Source organism: Cuculus canorus, chromosome 3 (genome assembly GCF_017976375.1).
Source record: "Cuculus canorus isolate bCucCan1 chromosome 3, bCucCan1.pri, whole genome shotgun sequence".
Classification (NCBI taxonomy): Eukaryota; Metazoa; Chordata; class Aves; order Cuculiformes; family Cuculidae; genus Cuculus; species Cuculus canorus.
The window spans coordinates 21,481,003-21,501,472 of NC_071403.1; the positions used below are offsets into that span (position 1 = coordinate 21,481,003).

Sequence of the window (20,470 nt, forward strand, 5' to 3'; positions counted from 1 at the left end):
GCTCCACATCCTTCCTATGTTGAGGATTCCAGAGCTGACACCGTCCCCCCTCCCGAGATCTCCCCATAGCGTGACAGAGCCACTACTCCGCACGCGCCGCTCCCAGTGCCCGCTCCCCCCCCCCGCCTCCGCCAGCCTCCTCCGAGGGGGCGGGGCCGCTCTACCCCGCGGCCTCCGCCCGGGCGGGGGCGCGCGAGCGCAGACTCATCCCGGATTGGAGGCGCGGGGTGAGCAGCGAGGGGAGGGGGAAAAGAGGGGGGGCGCGCGCCGTGAGGCGGGAGGGGAGGCCGGGGGTCCCGTCCTGAGGCGGCGCGTGCGGGGTGTGATGGGCGAGGAGGGCTGGGGAGCGTCCCTCTGCTCCGTTATGGGGAGACCCCGGCGGGGGTACTGTGTCAGCTCTGGGATCCTCAACATAGGAAGGATGTGGAGCTGTTGGAACGGGCCCAGAGGAGGCTACAAGGATGATCAGAGGGCTGGAGCACCTCTGCTATGGGGACAGGCGCCCCGCCGGGCTTTTCCTGTGGGAAACCGCCCGCCCGAGCCCGCAGCGGCGTCGGGAGCCCCCTCGCCCCCCTGGGGTGGGTTCGGTTCTGCCCTTCGTAGAATCGCTCGGGTGGAAAATGGCTTGGAGATGATGGCGCTCAGCCACTCCTGCCCGTTGCCACACATCCCTGAGCACCTCCTCTGCCCGCCTTGTAAACACCCCTGGGGGTGGTGACTCCACCACCTCCCTGGGCAGTTCCACTGCCCGAGAATCCTTTTGGCGGAGGAATTTTTCCTGATGCCTAAATCTAGCGCTGCTTGAGGCCATTTCTTGTCATTCTATCACTTGTTGCTTGGCCAAAGAGGCCAGCGCCGACCTCTCCACAACCTCCTTTCAGGTAGTTGTAGAGAGCAATAATGTCTCCCCTCAGGCTCCTCTTCTCCAGGCTAAACAACTCCAGTTCCCTCAGCCGCTCCTCATAAGACTTGTTCTCCAGCTCCCTCACCAGCTTCGTTGCTGTTCTCTAGACATGCTCCAGAGCGTCAACATCTTTCTTGTAGTGAGGGGCCCAGAACTGCACACAGTATTCGAGGTGCGGTCTCACCAGTGCTGAGCACAGGGGCAGAATCACCTCCCTGGTCCTGCCGGTCACACCGTTTCTGATACAAGCCAAGATGCCATTGGCCTTTGTGGCTGCCTGGGCACAATGCTGGTTCATGTTCATTTGGCTGTCAATCGACACACACAGGTCCTTCTCCTCCAGGCAGCTTTCTAGCCCCTCTCCCCCATCCTGCAGTAGTGCATGGTGGTGGTGTGTCCCATTGCAGGACTCTGCACCTGGTACTGTTGAACCCCATCCGACTGGTCTCGCCAGCCTCATGGTTTGGGCTGCGTGGGGCAGTCGGGCAGAGCTGGGTGGTTCTGCCTCATGTACAGACTGGTGGAGTCCCCCACCTGTGCGTGGGCACCATGTGGGTGCCTTAAAGTGACCTCTACACTGCCCTGGCCTCCTTGGGGCAACATGAGAGGAGCCTAGGACGGTTGCTAGGCTGGGTTTGGGAATCCTGCCTCACAGCCTGCAGGGCAGAGGCACCCTCAGCAGCATGACCCCTCTGCCCCTAGTAAGTAGGTTTAACCTTTGATGTGTTTTATCCACCTTTCCTCAGAAGGCATCTTGCCTGGGACCTGCCCCTTTACAAGTGGAGATGAGACTTGGGTCTTCAGGCTGCTGGGGTGAGTGAGTAGAGTGACCATGTTACAAGACAGTCCCACCTAAGGTTATCTTTTAAAAAAACAGTGTGACCTGATGTCTTTTTAGACTGAAGACTGCTGCTAGGTCCGCAGGTAGCTAAAGCATTAGGCAAAAGCAAGTAAAAAAAAACAAACCCAAGCCTATTATCAAGAGGTTTACATTTGCTGCCTAAAGATGTGTGTCTCCAAAAGTTAATGCAAGGTCCTGCACCTGGCTCAGGGCAATCCCAAGCACTCATACAGGCTGGGCAGAGAATGGATTGAGAGTAGACCTGAAGAGAAGGAATTGCGGGTACTGGTGGATGAGAAGCTCAACATGAACCAGCTATGTGTGCTCACAGAAGAAAGCATGCTTCAAAAGAAGCATGGCCAGCAGGGTGAGTAAGGCAGTTCTTGCCCTCTACTCTGTTCTTCTAAGACCCCACCTGGAGAACTGCATTCAGTTCTGGAGTCCTCAGTGCAGGAAGGACATGGCTGTGTTATAATGATTACAGAGAACGCTACGAAGATGATCAGAGGGCTAGAGCATCTCCCATATGAGGGAGAGAGTTTGGGTTGTTTAGCCTAGAGAAGAAAAGGCTCTGGGGAGCCCTTATAGCAGCCTTCCAGTACTTAAAGCAGGGCTACAGGAAAGCTGGGGAGCGGCTCTTTATCAGGGAGTACAGTGACAGGATGAGGGATAACGGTTTTAAGCTGAAAGAGGGGAGATTTAGATGAGATCTTAGGAAGAGAGTTTTTACTCTGTGGGTGGTGAGGCACTGGCACAGGTTATCTGGAGAGGTTGTGGATGCCCCATCTCTGGAGATGTTCAAGGCCGGGTTGGATGAGGCTTTGAGCAGCGTGATCCAGTGGAAGGTGTCTCTGCCTATGGCAGGGGTGTTGGAACTGGATGATTTTTAAGGTCCCTTCCAACCCAAACCATTCCATGATTCTATGATTAATTTTAGGATGCACAAAATTGATGAGATTGGAAATCAGCGTGCTTAAGCTGGGAATGTTAGATAACACCAAAGGGAATTTATGCTGTAAAAGACAAGCTGAGTGTGAACTCATATTCAGGGCATGTACTTTTTTTTTTTTTAATAAAAATGACATTTATTTTTCATTCTGTTTTTAGGAAGTACTCAACATTAATTAAAATGTCTTCTGCCAAACCTCCGAATGAAAATGAAACACCCAAAGAGAGAGCACCAGGACTGAGGGGTGTTCGAACAACTATGCTCTTCCGAGCTGTGAACCCCGAGCTTTTTATTCAACCTGTAAGAGGCTCATTCCAAGAGAAGCTGAATATGCTTGGACAGACATGGTTGCTTTAAAATTATCATTGCAATTCTGTGTGCATTATATAACCATCTCTTGTTATGCAAACCACCTTGTAATGTAACTAAAAATATTTTTACTTTTTTTCACTCTAATTGTTAACAGCATAGAACATTACATTGTTTATTCCAGTTTTTAGTTCACTGTTATATTGTCTGATTCTTTTGTACATAGCTGTGTTGCTTAGTTGCTTTCAGAAAGACTGTTTACTGGCATATTAACCATGTAATTTGACAGGTTAAGTAATAGGTGTCCTCTTTAGTGTTTAAAAGAGAAAAAATTATAAAATGCAAGCTTTTTGATGTGAAAGGAGGGAATTTTGGGTAGCTTTTCTGTATTTTGGATTTTTCTTTTTTTTGCTTTTATAATTAAGTTGCTGATCACAGAATCACAGAATGGTTGGGGTTGGAAGGGACCTCTGGGAATCATCCAGTCCAACCCCCTGCTAAAGCAGGTTACACAGGAATGTGTGCAGGTGGGTTTTGAGTATCTTCAGAGAAGGAGATTCCACAACCTCTCTGAGCAGCCCATTCCAGTGCTCCGTCACCCTCACAGTAAAGTAGTTTTTCCTTATGTTGAGGTGGGACTTAATGTGTTCCAGTTTCTACCTGTTGCCCCTTGTTCTGTTGCTGGGCACCACTAAAAAGAGTTTGGCCCTGTCCATTTGACACCCACCCTTTAGATATTTATAAGCATTGATAAGATCCCTTCGTAGCCTTCTCCAGGTTAGACAGACCCAGGCCTCTCAGCCTTTCTTTGTAAGAGAGATACTCCAGTCCCCTTGACCATCTTCATGGCCCTACTGAAGATAATCAGGTTTTATTTACACTAGCAGAACCCAGCAAGACCGCATGAAATTTTGTGTGTATAATAAAATTAGATATGATAATACATGACCTGGTTTAGAGGTATGTAAGTAATGTTGCTTGGCAGGAGCCGAGTGCACCATCCCAGTAGCATATCCAGATGAATTCTGTTAGAAGTTTGTAATAGTTACTTGTAGTTACTGGTTTTGGCTTACCCATTCCTGTTCAAGCAGCGTTTGCCACCAGCAAAAGTCAAGAGGTCTGAGAGTCTTCTTTTTCATCTTCTTTTGCTGCCAGAAAATCAGATCTCCCTTCCTGCTGTTTATTGAAGTTGTTTGGATCACTCTACATGAAGGCAATGATGGGTTTTGCTGTTGTCACAATAGTTCACTCTTTAATTTGCTGAGATTGAAGAATGTGATGTTTCCAATGAATGAAAAATGTTTTGACTAAAAATGTGCACTAATTTTTTTTTTTGTCAGAACAAACCTGTGATGGCATTTGGACTCATAGCAATTTCCCTCTGTGTGGCCTACCTTGGTTATCTGCACGCAACAGTGGAGAATAAAAAGGACCTTTATGAAGCAATCGACAGTGAGGGCACCAGGTATATGAGAAGGAAGAATTCCAAGTGGGACTGAGAACTTAAGGAAGGAAATCAGCAAATCAGTCACAGAACTTTTGAAGGCAACTATGTTTATTATCTCTGTCCATTGAATTAATAAACAAATGCCTCTTGTTATTTAATCCAATTTTAATGCCTTTATAAAATGCCATGCCTGTACAAATAAATTGCAATTAAGATACATGCAAACATAAAAGAATTGTCTGCGGTCTCCACAGGATGTCACAAGGCAGGCAGTTAACTCTGACGTACAGTCGAGACCAGTAGATGCCTTAGAAATTTACCTGATAGTTTAGCTCACTCCTGTCTTTGTTTTGATTAAGTGAAAACAGGGCTTTGTCTTTTTAAATAGAAGGCATAATGTATTGTTTGTGAAGAGAAAAAGCTGATCTCTTCATCTTTTGAAAGCTGCTAATTAACAGTGCTGCACATAAAATAATATTAAGGCAATAAATATCTGATAAAGCAGCCATTGAAGGGTTTTATTTAGTAAAGGAATTTGTAAAATACTGGCCAAAATATCCCTGGATGCTAATATACTTTTCCCTACAGATGAAGAAAAAAGAATCAGTAGCTAGATAGAGGAGAAAAAGGGAAGCAAGTGATTGTGCCAAGAGAAAGGCAGGAAGAACTCAGCCATTACCTTTCCAGTGTGGCATCAGACAGCAGATCAGTGAACACACCTGTACCAGCTTGCCAGTCGGTACGTGTTAACTCCAGGTTACCCAGAGCTTCTGGGGTTTTCTTGCCTAGTCAGCAGTAGTTCATTTAAGCTGAGTAGTTTATTTAAGTAGTTTATTTAATCAAAAAAAATAGATTTCTCTATATTGCAAAGTACATAATATTACGTTCATTTATTATACATTACTGAGCTCAAATTAAGGAATGGAAAGACATGTAGAAAAGAATATGTCAATGTGAACAAGCCCAGTCTTGCTGAACGGTCCTGCCTGTGGCCTGGGAGGTGACCCCTCGGCAACATGCTAGTTGTTGTGGCTGGAGGGCAGTTGGGCAGTGTGGTGTCTCCTTAACACATGAGGTGGTCTCTTCTGAGCCTCTACCTTGAGCAAAATGTATGGGCAGCTGCTTTTCTGTTCCAGCACTGAGGCCCTCTCCTATGATCTCCAGCTACTTCTGTGTGCCTGACATTTCCTAGATGGTGCTCCATCAACTAAACTCCAGAACACATGCAGGGAGGGTTTGTACCAGGCTATGCCCTTTTTCCACCACAGGTCCTTATTAATGGTCCAGTTGCATTTTTCCACTCAACAACTTGTGTTTACGGCCCCATCAAGGGCTTCCAGGAAGCTGAGAGACCTCTTTTATTATGCCCTTTTGGACAAGGTGTCTTCTGTCAAGCCAAAGAGGAAAGAATATGCAGGGACATCTGCTATGCCACTCTGGAAATTGCTTTGCATTTTGTTACTGAAAGATTTTGTTCCTGAAGATAAAAACAGTTAATGACTGCCTCGAGGGACAGCAGTTGCTCTGTGGGTTTTTTCTGTATCTCCCTCCAGATCCTTCACTTTGAACCTGTGATTTTCCTCCTGTTTGCATTTTATAGTTACCTGTATCCTAAATTCAAATGGGTCTTGGTTTGGCTACTTCTTCCTGAGAATGGAAGTGAGCTGTGCCTTTGATAAAGCTATGAAAAAAACAGTATTTTTACAACCATTAAAAGTGTTTCCCCCAGCTGCCTCATAACAGCAAGTTCTTGGCCAAATCTGAAAGCTTGCAGGTGAGAAAGCTACTTAGCTACTTGCCTTTCAAAATTTTGAATTATGTTTTGGGACACGAATATGGATTTGGAAGTTACTGGGAAATAAGGAAGGGGAGCAGGTGGCCGAAGAGGAAGGTGTGGGAGTGACCTGGGCAGGGTATAGGTGATGTTGCATGCCAACGGCACTTCATAGAAGAGCTCTCTGAGATGAGGCCTCATATCTGTTGGATGGAATGAAGTCCTGTTAACCAGATTAATTTAGACCTGACCTAGGCTGAAGGTAGAGTGAATATTTAGACTTGTCCTTATGTTTATGGAGCTTCTCCGTGTTTATTTGTAGCAGCCGCTGTAGAGCTGGCAACTTTAATGCTGGTAATGAGGTAACTCGATGCTACAAAAATTATATATAAAAAGGAAATACAGTAGTGCAATGCAGAGAAGAATGCAGTAAATTAATGGCTGTTACAGTATCAAGACTGGCATTTGCTATTTTAAGTACCTGATTTATATAATAAAAATCGTGTATGTATAAAAACCCACCCAAACACAATTGTAATACATTGGTAACAAAATTTCTTTGCTCAGGTCTGGAACCACTGCTCTGCTTATGTGTCTGGAGGATAAAGCAAACAGGACCCAAACAGCTTCTTTTGTTCTGTTTTTCTCAATTTTGTCCTCAGTAGAGTAATAATCATCTACAGTGGATGACAGCTGGCTTGACAGGAGCTGTGAGTCAAATTGATTTCCCAGGCAGAGGCTCCTTCAGGTTTCTGCCAGTTCCTTATTGTCTGTGCTGGCTTTCACAGCTTTAGCAAGAACAGCAACAGAAAGCTAAGATTAGAATATCCGAAACAGTAGCTATTGCACTGTTCCTAAAATCTGTTTAGACTACGTGGTTTGAAGCCTGCTGTGATGCTGCTGAACTAATACCAGGGAAAGTTAGTTCTTTGTGAGCAAAGCCAGCCCTGCCTTGTTGCTGCACAGGGAGCTGTATGAAGGCTGGAAGGAGTCGCTTCATACATCCCTCCCTCATCATCTGCCTGCAGCATGTTATTGAGTTGTCAGCGTGTGTGAATCCTCATCTGAAGGCAAATATTTTGCCTAATTTGATAGAAAGTAATGGTCAATGATTTTCTCTCCACTGTCTTGCATGTTTTTTGTAGCAACAACAAGCGTTTATGCCCGCAACCAAGTGATCTATCAGGAACAGAGTTCTGATGTTTTAGTAACTGTATTACAGAAATTACTAGAATACCACATGGATTTGAAGTCCCAATCTGGACTTGTTTGTTTGTTGTGCTGTATGTTCAAATATAATACCACCACAACCTTCCAGAGCTACTTTTGATTGGACTCAGGAGTAAAAGCTTTTCAGAAGACAATAATGCTCTCATTGTGATATACTGGGCAAGTTTGCTTCTGAAATCCTTTCCTCACAACCTGAGATCTAGGAAAACTCCAGGAGCTATTGTATTCATCTGGTCTTGACAGCTATGGAGGCATTCATATCTTGGTAACAAAGAACTGCACCTACCTTCTGAATATTACTAAATCCAGCATATTCAGAGGGGGAACCGTGTCAGCTGTCCTATGGGGCATTCAGATTTGGGCATAATGAAGTGCAAAGGAGAATTAGCTCTAGGACTGTTAGCAAATGTTTTCTAAGGCTCAGGTAGTCTGGGAAGAACTGTGTGTGACTTAACATTTGCAAAGATCCTTCAACAGGACACAACTGGGATATTTTATCTTGGATCCTACCTTCTTATACCCGATTCTGGCTGCTGAACTTAGACTGAGGCTCTGTAGAGCTTTTTGAGGTCCAGTTCTACTCTCCTGCCATTGGCAGTGGCACCTCCCACCAGATCAGGCTGCCCAAGGCCTCATCCAACCTGGCCTTGAACACCTCCAGGAATGAGGCATCCATAACTTCTCTGGGCAACCTGTGCCAGTGCCTCACCACTCTCAGTGTGAAGAACTTCCTTCTAATGTCTCATCTAAGTCTCCCCCTCTCCAATTTAAAGCCATTCCCTCTTGTCCTGTCACTCCATGCATTTGTAAAAGTCCCTCCCCAGCTTTCTTGTAGCCCCTTCAGGTACTGGAAGGCTGCTAGAAGGTCATCCAGATCCTTCTCTTCTCCAGGCTTAACAACTCCAACTCTAAGCCTGTCCTTGTATGGGAGGTTTTGGGTTACAGGGAGGTATCTTTATCCACTTCCCTCTGCAGTGGCTCCTTTTCTTCTGAGCAATCTTTGGTGCTAAAGACCAGTCTTTCAAACAAGTTAGCAGGGCTACCTACTTTCTTTCACAACAAGTCTACAGGAGGAGATGGTGATGCTGATATTTTACTTAGACTCCATTTATGTTGCTGATGGGAGTGACCCCAGCCTAGGCCCTCTCAAGTGGTGTGGCCCAGCTCCATGCTGCTTCACTCCCCCTTTCTAGAACAGATTAGCTGTGCTGCTGCAGCACTGGGCTGGGCCTTCTTTGTGCCCTGAACAGACACAGCAGCCCTAGAGACAGGGGGACTGCTTTGTATATGCATATTTTTTTCCAAACACCTGAAATATTCTGCCATGTTCCCCTGAGAATTTTTATTGTGTACCCCTAAAGTGACGTGGAAGCATCTGAGGGCATCGTGGGGCAAGAGACCTCGCTGAACGCCTTGGGGAACTGAGAGAGTACAGGGAGCCACAGATGGTACTGTCTCACTCCTAGGGTCTAAAGAGAACAAAGCCATTCCTCATGCTGCCACAAGGTTTGGTTGCAGACAGAACTGGTTAAGTCATCCCCAAGAAAGCTGAGGACTGACCTATTGCTTGTGCTGTGTGGGTGACCATCAAGACAAGGAGTCAGGAGCGACACCCATGATGCTCTCCCATTGTGCAGCTTTGCCTAGAAGGTGAGAGTTGGGTTCAGCACCTTCCTCTTACATTTATGGAACTGCATGAGCAGTAATAATTGTGTTTTCCTCTATGTGAAATCAAGGTGCATGTATTTTGCCTTTCGATTTTTTGCTCAACTGTGGAGCCAAGCAAAGGGACCAGGAGAGAGGCACAGGTTTCAGTACTGTGGTTGGTTACTGTGCATGAACCACTTGTGTCAATTGTGCAGAGACTGGAGCAGACTTTCAATAAAACAACATAAAAAGGAGGAAGCAGAGATACAAGAACACATGAAAAAAAAAAAAAGCTGAATTTTGGTCTCAGGTACATTAAATTACACTCCTGTAATTTAAATGATGATTCTTTGGAATAATTGCTATAGCATAAAGACAGTTAATAAAGAACTTTTGAGGTCACTGCCATAGAGCTGGCATTACTTTTAGCTCATCCTTTGTTCACAGATTTCTGTATGCATGTATTTCTCCAGTTTCTGATCACAACAAAGCTTACTTTTAATTGATAGCAAAATTTATATCTGATCTGAAAATGACCTCTATTGGTTGTGAAAGCTATTCCCAGTAGTGCCATGTAATATAATGAAACTGCCCTTTGTGATATATATATAGATTTATAGTGGTTACAACTGTGGTGGCTCAGTGCTATTGCATGGCCACATTTTAACAGGAATAAGTGCAATAAAACTGCCAAATGAGCCAGAATGTATTTTGCCATCTGGTAGTTAATTTCACTTGCTCTGATTTCTTAGATAGAAAATATAAAACTATTGATTATGTAACTCTGCTTCATCTTAATAGGATGTTAATAGAATGTGAGCTGCTATACCTAAATAATAACTTGTTTTAAAGGCTGAAATTTGCCAAGAAGATGCCATGGATAAAGCTCTCAAAGAGGGCTAACCACAATGCATTTGACAAAACATTAAACAACAACTTGGATATTAATGGAGGGCCATGAAGATGATCCGAGGACTGGAGCACCTATGCTATGAGGATGGACTGAGAAAGTTGGGCTTGTTAAGCCTGTAAAAGAAAGGGCTCCAGGAACACCTTTTAGTGACCTTCCAGTACCTGAAGGGGCTACAGGAAAGCTGGGGAGGGACTGTTTACAAGGGCAAGGAGTGACAGGACAAGGGGGAATGGCTTTCAATTGGAAGGGGGAGGATTTAGGTTAGACATTAGGAAGAGATTCTTCCTGATGAGAGCAGTAAGGCACTGGCACAGGTTGTCCAGGGAAGCTATGGATGCCCCATCCCTGGAAGTGTTCGAGGCCAGACTGGATGGGGTCTTGAGCAGCCTGGTCTGGTGGGAGATGTTGCTGTCCACGGCAGAGGGGTTGGAACTGGGTGGGCTGGATTTTTTAAATCACTTTCAGCATGTCTCACATTTGTTTTTAACTAATGAAATTTGTGGACTTTGTTGAAAATTGGTTCGGACAGCCTCTGAACCTGATTAGGTGCATTTCTTAAAGGGGGTTCTGTACAGGCTTAACTAAATCTGTCATGAAGTTTTGTATCCATGAAAGCTAGAAAGGTATTTAACTGATTTGCTGAACCCAAACCCTAGGTGGGGTGGAGGAAAACTGCCAGCATATGTGTATTCCTAAATGAAGCAGACCTGCTGTATCTTTGTGTTTCCATTTATGCTTAGCACATGCTTTATACGACTCTTTGGATATCTGAGAAAAGCCTCAGAAATCTACGAAGAGGAAGGAAGATAACTGCCTTCTGGGTCTGAGCCTTCCTGCCTTTTGCACCACTTCACAGGGCTTTTTACGACTAGAGCATCCAAGCCCTCCTCAGGCACTACGCAGTCTAACACCTGTCATCCTCAGTCTTGCTGCCTCCCACTAGTGCATGAAGGGTGCACAGAGAACTGCTGGAGTGTTTTGATTTGGAATTTTATTTTATATATGTTTCTAAATAGCTCTCTGTTTGTACTGCAGGCAGTCAAAGCAATGTGCTTGGCATCTCAAGAAGAAAAGCAAGGAGGTTTACAGTGGTATTAAGTTTCCATCAGAGTTCATTCCATTTTATGGAGCCGTTTTCCAAGGGAGCTGTCTTTTGCAGTCATAGTATCTGCTGACAGTAGTTGGCAGAAGCTCAGTTCCTTGTGTTTAACCATTCAATTACTTGCCATAAGCCTGTTATATATCTTCATAGGCCTGAGTGCTCAGGATCTGAGTGTGTACCATTTGTCCTGATAATATTGGCTCCAGTGACTAAGGGGTAGGGAGCTGTTACAGAATTCTACAGCTGAAATGAAAGAAGAGGCACGTGTAACTAAAGTAATTGCAAGATTTGGTGGGTTGTGTTTCTTGCAGTCCATTTTAACAAGTGTCTGAACAACAAGCTAACTGCTTACTAGCAGTTATCTTGGAGAGGTTGTGGCAGAAAATTTACTTGGCACCTATCTAAGCAAACATAGTGGCAGCCAACGAGACAGCTCACTAAATGATTGATTGAAGTGTTTTTATGTGTAGGTTAGGTGAAAGAACTGCTTTCAGCTAAAAGCCTCAGAAATGGCTTTTTGCAGCAGTGCTGAAATGGCTGTTCCACCACCACTAATGGTCACATGGCTTTAGTTAGGCAAGTTTCACTAAACCAACCAAGGATCCAAAGTTTTGCTTTTTGTGGCTGATCTACAGTCATCAGAAATGAAGCTCTTAGGGGCCTATTGTGCCATTCATGATATCTACACAAAACAGAAAAAACTGTGTTCATGCGGAGATCTCCAGGGCACAGGAGTTTCTACCAGTATAGATTAAGCGTTGTGAATTAAACAGCTTTGATGTCAAAATAGTAACAACCCCTCTCCCTTAAGAGTAGAATACATTTTAATTTTTGACAGCACAAACAACAATGTAACACTACAGTCTCAACATGAAAAGATCAGTTGAGATGTGTTCCAGGTGTGTTCTTTTGTAAGGTATTGGGGTTTTTTTCTGAGCAAAGCTACACCTAAGTTTCGATCCATTATTTAATACCTTCATTTTCACTATTGAAACATGCCCTTTCTGACAAAGATAAATCATATTTACAAGAACGTAGTTGGTCTCTAACTTCTCATGTTAGCAGAATTAGGTGAAAATATCTTTAGCAAAGTGGAGGGAGCAATAACAGAGGGCAGAAATTGTTTTGTCTGCATTGAAGTGTTTTGGCTCAGTAACCTTAACACATGCCTGGTGCCCTGTTCTTTAAGTGCCCCTGAGCCAACGCTGGCGAACAGCATCCATGATGTTTTGGCTACATAATATAAATCATATATTTTATTACTGATGTGCTAGCACAAAGATATTCTCAGTACCACTTAAATAACACTACAGATTGATTTGTAGTCTAGAAATCATTTCTTAGATTTCACTTCAAGACATCTTTTTTACTTGGGTACAGAATTGTTCAAAGTGTATTTGAAAATCAATGTGTAGTTAAGTGCTAGCTCAGAGGCCTGAATGAAGAGTGAAATAGTAATCGTTTGTACTTTTCATTTGGAGGCAAGCATCATTAAATTATCATGGGATGCAACACATGCAGAAATTGAATCTTCTGCAGCTGCCTTTCTCTGTGTCATCAGTGGCCTTCTTTTATCTAATTTAGTTTCAGACGTCCTACATCTAGTTATGATTTCATGTATATTTGTAGTTGAATAAGAGGTTTTTCAACAACCTGAATAATTTTTTAAAAATAATCTTTAATAATAGGCATTCCCTACAAATCTTTTCTCTTTTACTTTTATAAATAGCAAGCACTTAGTCTGACTCAAGGAAGAAAGTCTGTTAGCTGAGGAACTATATCATGAAAGTTTAGAGTAATTAAACAAAGAAAAATGTCATGTGATTAATATTTCCCTGAGTATTACAGAATGAGAGAATCAGACTGAGAATGAAAAACAGCTCAAAAGAGTGGAGACTGTACATCTTGATGAGCTGGAAAAAGCGATGGTTGCACTGAAAGCGGCTGAACAGGTAAAGACTCCCAAACAAAAACTGGAAAAGATAACAGAGTGGAAGGATGGCCTGGAAACTGAAATACGAGCAACAAGACAAGCATTTCAAAAGTATATTGATGCTGGATTTCCTAACATATCCTCTGGACAAGCAGATTTTATTCTGCCATTCAGAAAAGCATTTGAACAGAAGGACATCTCAGAAGCAGCAGAGGACAGAATATAGGAGAAGTAATCTTGGAATTGTGAGATTCACAGGCATGAGTAAACAGAACTACAAATAAGTGATGCTGAAAAATAAATTCATCTGTGTTCGCTAAATTATGTGAGTGTGGTTAGAATGATACAGAGAAAAATAACCACTGCTATATTAAGTAATGAAGCGATCAGCTATGCTTAGAAATTATGCATTAATTTTTGTTTTACAAATGCTAGGGCAAAGTTTGGAACATGTAGCACTCAAGGAGCTTCTTGCTTATGTAGCACTAAGTCCTTCTTGAGCAGGAAAAAGTCTGAAAATCTGATCAGAAGATCTGTCGTTTAGTTAAGCATCAGTGCTTGGACTATGTGAACTGTTGCCTCTACCCCTGAATACTCCAAGCTTTGAACACCTGCAGCTCGGGTTCTGAGATGTGCAGGGCCGTTATGCCAGGTATCAGCATGTATGTCTATGCAGAATACCTGCGAGTGGTCTGAAAAGTCACCTGGCTTGAGAGGGGGACAGCAAGATGGTGACCAGAGTGGTAGACCCCCTCCTGCAGTAGAGGAGGATCAGGTTCTCGAACACCTGAGGAACCTGAACATATATAAGTCCATGGGGCCTGATGAGATGCGTCGCAGAGTCCTGAGGGAATTGGCAGATGTGATTGCCAAGCCATTCTCCATGATATTTGAAAAGTCATGGCAGTCAGAAGTCCCTGGTGACTGGAAGAAGGGTAACGTTGTACCCATTTTTAAAAAGGGTACAAAAGATGACCCTGAGAACTACCAACCTGTCGGCCTCACCTCTGTGCCTGGGAAGATCATAGAACAGATCCTCCTAGAAGCTATGCTAAAGCCCATGGAGGACAGGAAGGTGATTAATGGCAGCCAGCATGGCTTCACCAGGGGCAAGTCCTGTCTGAACAACTTGGTGGCTTTCTATGAAAGGGTAACTGCAATAGTGGACATGGGTAAACTGATGGATGTGATCTATCTAGACTTCTGTAAAGCCTTTGACATAGTCCCACACAACATCCTTCTCTCTAAATTGGAGAGATGTGGATTTGATGGCTGGACGGTAAGGTGGATAAGAAACTGATTGTATGGTCATATTCAGAGAGTAGTGGTCAATGGCTCAAAGTCCAGATGGAGATCCATGACAAGTGGTGTCCCTCAGGGGTCCATACTGGGACCAGTGCTGTTTAATATCTTTATCAATGATATTGACAGTGAGATTTAGTGCACCCTAGGCAAGTTTGCAGATGACACCAAGCTGAGTGGTGTAGTTGCCACACTGGAAGGATGGGATGTCATCCAGAGGGACCTGGACAGGCTGGAGAAATGGGCCTGTGAGAATCTCATGAAGTTCAACAAGGCCAAGTGCAAGGTCCTGCACGTGGGTCGGGGCAATCCCTGTTTTCAGTACACAATGGGGGATGAATTGCTTGAGAGCAGCCCTGCAGAGAAGAACTTGGGGGTGCTGGTCAATGAGAAGCTCAACATGAGCTGGCAACGTGCGCTTGCGGCCCAGAAGGCCAACCGTGTCCTGGGCTGCATCAAAAGAAGTGTAGCCAGCAGGTCGAGGGAAGTGATTCTACCCCTCTGTTCCTCTCTTGTGAGACCTCATCTGGAATACTGTGTCCAGTTCTGGAATCCTCAACATGAGAAGGATATGGAGCTGTTGGAACAGGTCCAGAGGAGGGCTACAAGGGTGATCTGAGGGCTGGAGCACCTTGCCTACGAGGACAGGCTGAGAGAGTTGGGCCCGTTCAGCCTAGGGAAAAGATAAGGCTCAGAGGAGATCTTATAGCGACCTTCCAATACCTGAAGGGGGCCTACAGGAAAGCTGGAGAGGGGCTATTCATAAAGGCTTTTGGGGATAGGACAAGGGGGAATGGGTATAAACTGGAGAGGGGCAGATTTAGCCTGGACATTAGGAAGAATTTCTTTGCCATGAGAATGGTGAGGCACTGGCACAGGTTTCCCAGGGAAGCTGTGGCTGCCCCATTCCTGGAGGTGTTCAAGGCCAGGTTGGATGGGGCCTTGGGCAGCCTGATTTAGTGGAATATCCCTGCCCATGGCAGGGGGCTTGGAACTAGATGATCTTTAAGGTCTCTTCCAACCCTAACTATGCTATAATACTATGACACTAGAGACAGCTTTTGGGCAAGAAGTGTGTGCCATCAGTCATGCAAAATAACTTTCCTGTGGGAGAACTCAACATGCTTGAATATGTATTGATTGCCAGCCTCAATACATTGATTGAGTCTGAGATTCAGCCTGCCTAAACGTCTGATTTATCTTCACTATGTAATAAGACTTCTCACAGCATTTGCTTAATATTGACTAAAACTTTGTGTCTATCTCATTGTTACCTGTTCATCTGAAAATACTGTATAGCATCTCCAGTGTGAGCTGCGGGATGTAAAGGAGCTGGTCTTTACTGTAGGTGATAGAAAGTATAATGCGGTGAAGGCAACTCCAAAGGCATCTCATTTAAGTGGATTTTTAAGAAGCAGTCTGTGCAGCCTTTTTTTCCCTCTTGCTAAAAAACAACCCCAGAAAACAAAAAAAGCAGAATAATCTCACACATATCCATCAGTCTACCAAACGACAAAGTGAAGACAAGTCAAGTCACTGGTTTCTCATGGAGCAGTTTAATTCATATAAAAGATGTTGAAGAGATACTTGGCACACTCTGGCACTACTTTGGACCTAAATGCCTGTAAAACCTTACGTCACTGAATTGTGGAAGTGCTTAATGTGGAGAGCTGATGCTCTCGTTTTCATTTCTCCTCTTATGCTCACAATGAAAAAAGTCCACACTACGTGTTCATGATGGTCTAATCAAATGTATAAACTCTGCAAAGCCCAAGGTAAAACTCATATTTACATCTTGAAAGTTCTTCATCAGTGTAAAATACTGCATAAGCTCTATAAACATGTTTTAAAGAAAACATTTACATGTGCATTAAGTATAAAAGTCTTTTGAAACTACACGTGTAAAATACTGGCACCGAAGTACCAGCAGCCACATCATGAAATACCTAAAGCTGAATGCTCTCTGCTTGGGTTAGCTGATTAAAGGCTCACTTCATCACACACCGCGGAGTCCAGAGGCACAGCGGCAGCTGGGCGAACCCAAACACCTCAGTCAGAGGAACAAGCCCCCAGTCCAGTCCTCCTGGGGCATCCCAGAAGGTCTGGGAGTGAGACCCATCACTGCGAATCAACGAGATGGGCTTTCTGGAGTGCCTTGCAGACTGGTGGTGGACAAAGCCTGGATCTATGGGACTCCTTATGGGATGCAGGGAAAAGCATCTTGGAATTGTACAAAGGGTTATTATGGGATGTTTAGGGAAAGAACCAAAGATGGGGGAGGGGGATCAAAGTGGTTTGGGGAAGAAAAAGAGTGAAAAAAAGAGGGATAGGGGCTAAAAAGAGGCTGAATGCATTTGAACAGGGGCTGGTCTTAGCTGACCATGCCCTGCACCCAATCAGTGCATTCTGTCCTGTCTTCTCATTGAATGCCATTTCTAACTTTTCCTGGGTGCAGGGCTTCCTCTGTGTGCATGTGCACACGTGGAGGTCTAGCTGCCAGGAGCTGGAGTAGGACCACAGATGACAGGGCTGTGGTTCAGGGTGCCAGCAACTGGAGAGACTGGAGTGCATGTTATTTGAGTTCCTATTTCAGTGTGTAATTCACTAGCAAATATCAAGACAGGCTGGCTGACAAATAGAGTAAGAGGCATAGAGGCAAGTGACAGAGTGGCTTTAAATCTAAGATACTGGAGAGACCAGAGTACCTGAGATTTGACTACTTGAGGGATTGGGTGGTCAAAGCCAGTGATGGGAGTGGCTGTGAGGTCTGAGAGTAAGGTGAGAGAGGCTGCTGGTAAGGTCATATTTCTGGACCAGCTAAGAGGCATGCTGTGTGCCTTTGTGTGTCTGTACATGCAGCAACACAAGGGGCAATTCTGCATCTTGGATATCCAAATACCAAGGTGATGATGATGAAATGCTTCACCTCCCCTTAAACAAACAGTTCAAGTTCTCTTACAGGGATAGATAAGTAGATTTTTTTGTTCTTCTCTGCTGGGAAGGATATAATATAATCATCATATACTTCCGCAATGCCTTACTGTTAGCATTTGTTTCAGAAAAAAAGAAGTCACCCTGTCTTAAAGAATTAGCCCACTTTTCTTCTGGGATACAGTGGCAGTGACTGATACAGGCTGTGGCTCTCTACAGGGCTAAGCATTCTCTGTGGTGGACCTTAGTCCTGGGTACCTCAGTCATCCAGATGAGACCAGGGACCCCTGTGAGCGCACGTCCCAGGCCTCTCAAGACCTGCAGCCCTGGGGGCATGTTTGGAGACAGGAGGCAGGGGCTCAAGACCTGGCCAGCTGTGTCTATACATGCATATACTGCAGGCACACTTTGAGGTGGACTTACTAGTGTATGCACAGTATAGGCAGCATATAACAGTGTGTCAGACACTTATGTTGCTTCTCATTGGCTTTTGAGAAAGGAAAAACATTTTGATTTACTGCTTTCAGATGTCAAGGTGAAGTTGTGTGGGCTCTGCTTAGAAAGAGCATCTCCTCTTCAGTCTGTGCACTTGGTTGTGTAGAGATGAAAGGAGCCATAGCTTGGCCTAAGTGAATAACTTTTCAATATAAATGGACAGGCAAGACAACAAATGGTACAATTGCTATGGGACCTGAAGAACCATTTGCCATGGACACTGGTATTTCCAGGACATATTTTAGAAAGTAAAGTATCTAAACCTGATTGAAGAGATTTTTTTTCCCTTCTAGTTGTACTCACTGCACAATATTAATTATGGTTGATTGGCAAGCTGAAAAAAAAAGGACATTTTTCATATTCCATAAGTTTGTGCATGTCAGATATGGAACTAATGATACCTGTGAGTACATGAGCCATTAGTAGCTAAGAAAAATAGGGAGTTCAGACATATAAGCAAGCCTTTCACTGCATAAAGCAGAGACAGCATATGTTTGTTGGCTTGATTTTGTTCCTGCCTGAGAAGGGTTGCGGCATGAAAAGTAACACTGGCCACTTGCACTCTGAATCAGAGAGCATGAGTACCTGCTTTTTTACTGTTTGTCTGAATGATGCAAATAAAGAAGCCTTCAGATAACATCTGGACGCTAGGGTGCCAGTGATGGCATATATTGATGGCGGAGTTCATGAGGCAAAACCTAGAATGGGAGCTGCAATGAGTAACACAGGAAGCAGGATTTCTCTATTAGTCATTCAGGAGGTGTCTAAAATTGCCAGAAAGTACCAGAGTCTCAAGAAGAGTGAAACTGCTATAAAAGACTGGAAAGTGGGTTGTCTAATTACTGTAGCTGAGAAGCTGAACTAGTAGGGAGCCATGAAGTACAGCTGATAAGTAGCTAATTAATAAACAAGAGACATCTTGCTTGTTAGTCCCTCAAAGGTCTACAGAAGAGATCTGTGATGTCTTAAACGAGGATACACAGACTGTGAAATCTCCAAATGCCTGGCATTGAGAAATTAAGTGTGAAAGAAACTAATGACGCTGGTAGCATTTGGAGTGTAAGCACACGCTATCTCTGTGTGTGAGGCAATTAAGGAACCACAGCACCTCATGGACAACAGGACACAGAATGACTACAGTCTGTCTGTGCATGGGTGTAGTGTACCCACACAGATACAAACCGAGCGATTGTGATTAAGTTACTGATGTGGTTTCCTTTGCTAGGCTTAATTAACCACAGTTCAGTGTCACTTTTGCTGCTGGTTGAAATACAGCTTGAATAAAGGAATACGAGTGACTTCTCGCAAAATGCATCAAGTGACTGGTGGGAGATGCAGATGCTGGAACAACTGGTGTTAATATTGGCTAGTAATTACAGTATGTGAGTGTTTTGGGGATATCTAGGCAGGCTTCTGCCTGGGGACTTGTCAGCAGTGACTGAAGGGAAGGACAAGTCCTAGAAAGAATGGGCCAACAACAGTAACGGAAACATCCTGGGAAGTGAGCAAACCTCCATTGCAGCTCCAAGTGCCTCCTCCATTGCAGCTTACTGGGACTCCATTGCAGCTTACTGGGACTAGCAGTTAGCACATCACCTTAGCTTTCTTTGGGCCAGTGAGCAAACCAAGAGTTACACAAACAGCTTGACTAACAACAGCTGGTAAGTTTAACTCCAAGTAGAAGAATTAATACAACTGCTACACCCCAACTGTGATGTGGCCTGCCCAAGTCTTGGCTCTTCTTTTAGCTAACTGTCAACAGTTTGTCTTGTTTTTTATTAAAACAGTCTCTAGCACTTTGTTTCAGCTTCTTCTAAGAGCGTGGTTGTCTCACTCTTATTACTGTATCTTGCCTTTCTTTTGCATAGTGGACTTTTTCAATATACAAGCTGCAGGCCTCTGTTTTGCTTGTCCTAAAATTTGAGTGACTAGAGAAAAATCCTATCCATCAAGGTGTCTAAGCACCATATTTTTCCATTTTTCTTCCCTCAAAAGACTACATTCTTCCTTCCTCCAGTGTACTTTCCAAAAGGCACAGGCACTTTCAGTTTGCTTATTCAAAAACTCAAGCCACACTATAAGTGGAATATTGTTGGCCAAAGCTGAGCTCCACTTCATTCTGTCCTCTCTCACAGCTTCTCAGGATCTTACACTGCCAATGCAGGGCTCTGCGTATTACTGCTGTGAGCCACAAAAGGTGCAGTCCTTTCCACATGCTGCCTATGGCATCTCACAGTGATTCCCAATTGTTGTGGGGTTGTGTTGGTTTGGGTTTTTTTTGTTTCTTATCTGCCAAGTACTGCAAGTATTAGGGTTTGGAAAAGAGAAGTTTAATGCCAAGGCTAACACCTGAGCTACTTTGACTACTATACTATTTTAAGTACTATACCTAAGTTGTTAACCTTCTTCAATATGTTTCTGATAGTTCCTCTTTAGTATGAGTTTTATAATACTGACTTATACCTAGCTCTGATTTTCAATGTGGGTTGAAAAGTCAGTGACCTGGACCTTCACCCTTAAACTCCACCTTGAAGAACCTTACTATTTCATTATATCAGTAAGAATCTGCTGCTGAGACACTCAGCTATTCTAGTGAGCACCTGAAACCCTTCCGTGACATTCCCTTTAAAGTACTAGATCTGTCTGTCTGCAAGAAATGCTTATTTCTGGGTCAACTGACTAGATGGTTCCAT

At 44.1% G+C, this 20,470-nt stretch overlaps 3 protein-coding genes across 8 annotated transcripts in view; 2 read left to right on the top strand and 1 right to left on the bottom strand.

The window, feature by feature from the left end:
- The window catches only part of GJB7 (gap junction protein beta 7), a 42,674-nt gene that overhangs the window by 16,573 nt on the left and 5,631 nt on the right, over positions 1 to 20,470 (bottom strand). The gene's annotated exons all lie outside the window — the stretch shown is intronic.
- SMIM8 (small integral membrane protein 8) lies at positions 125 to 8,195 on the top strand. Of its 6 annotated transcripts, XM_054061184.1 has the most exons (5): positions 177 to 227; positions 1,651 to 1,717; positions 1,956 to 2,112; positions 2,853 to 2,994; positions 4,344 to 8,191. In XM_054061184.1, the coding sequence occupies exons 3-5, from the start codon at positions 2,063 to 2,065 to the stop codon at positions 4,500 to 4,502; spliced, it is 351 nt and encodes a 116-aa protein (XP_053917159.1). In that variant the 5' UTR covers positions 177 to 227; positions 1,651 to 1,717; positions 1,956 to 2,062; the 3' UTR covers positions 4,503 to 8,191. The 6 variants fall into 6 exon arrangements, with proteins under 6 accessions (XP_053917160.1, XP_053917163.1, XP_053917162.1 ...); XM_054061185.1 differs by lacking the exon at positions 1,651 to 1,717 and having other exon boundaries at positions 125 to 227; XM_054061187.1 differs by lacking the exon at positions 1,956 to 2,112 and having other exon boundaries at positions 162 to 227; positions 4,344 to 8,193.
- On the top strand, positions 6,582 to 13,333 carry C3H6orf163 (chromosome 3 C6orf163 homolog). The gene is given in 7 exon segments (XM_054061318.1): positions 6,582 to 6,586; positions 7,477 to 7,613; positions 9,386 to 9,411; positions 9,954 to 9,999; positions 11,267 to 11,291; positions 12,846 to 13,265; positions 13,267 to 13,333. Coding segments are annotated over 7 exon segments (726 nt in total).

Coding starts and splice junctions, on each gene's coding strand:
- SMIM8 (XM_054061185.1), top strand. CDS start 2,063: ATGTGTGCTCACAGAAGAAAGCATGCTTCAAAAGAAGCATGGCCAGCA. Junction 2,113..2,852: donor AAAGAAGCATGGCCAGCAGG/GTGAGTAAGGCA, acceptor TTCTGTTTTTAG/GAAGTACTCAACATTAATTA. Junction 2,995..4,343: donor CCGAGCTTTTTATTCAACCT/GTAAGAGGCTCA, acceptor TTTTTTTGTCAG/AACAAACCTGTGATGGCATT.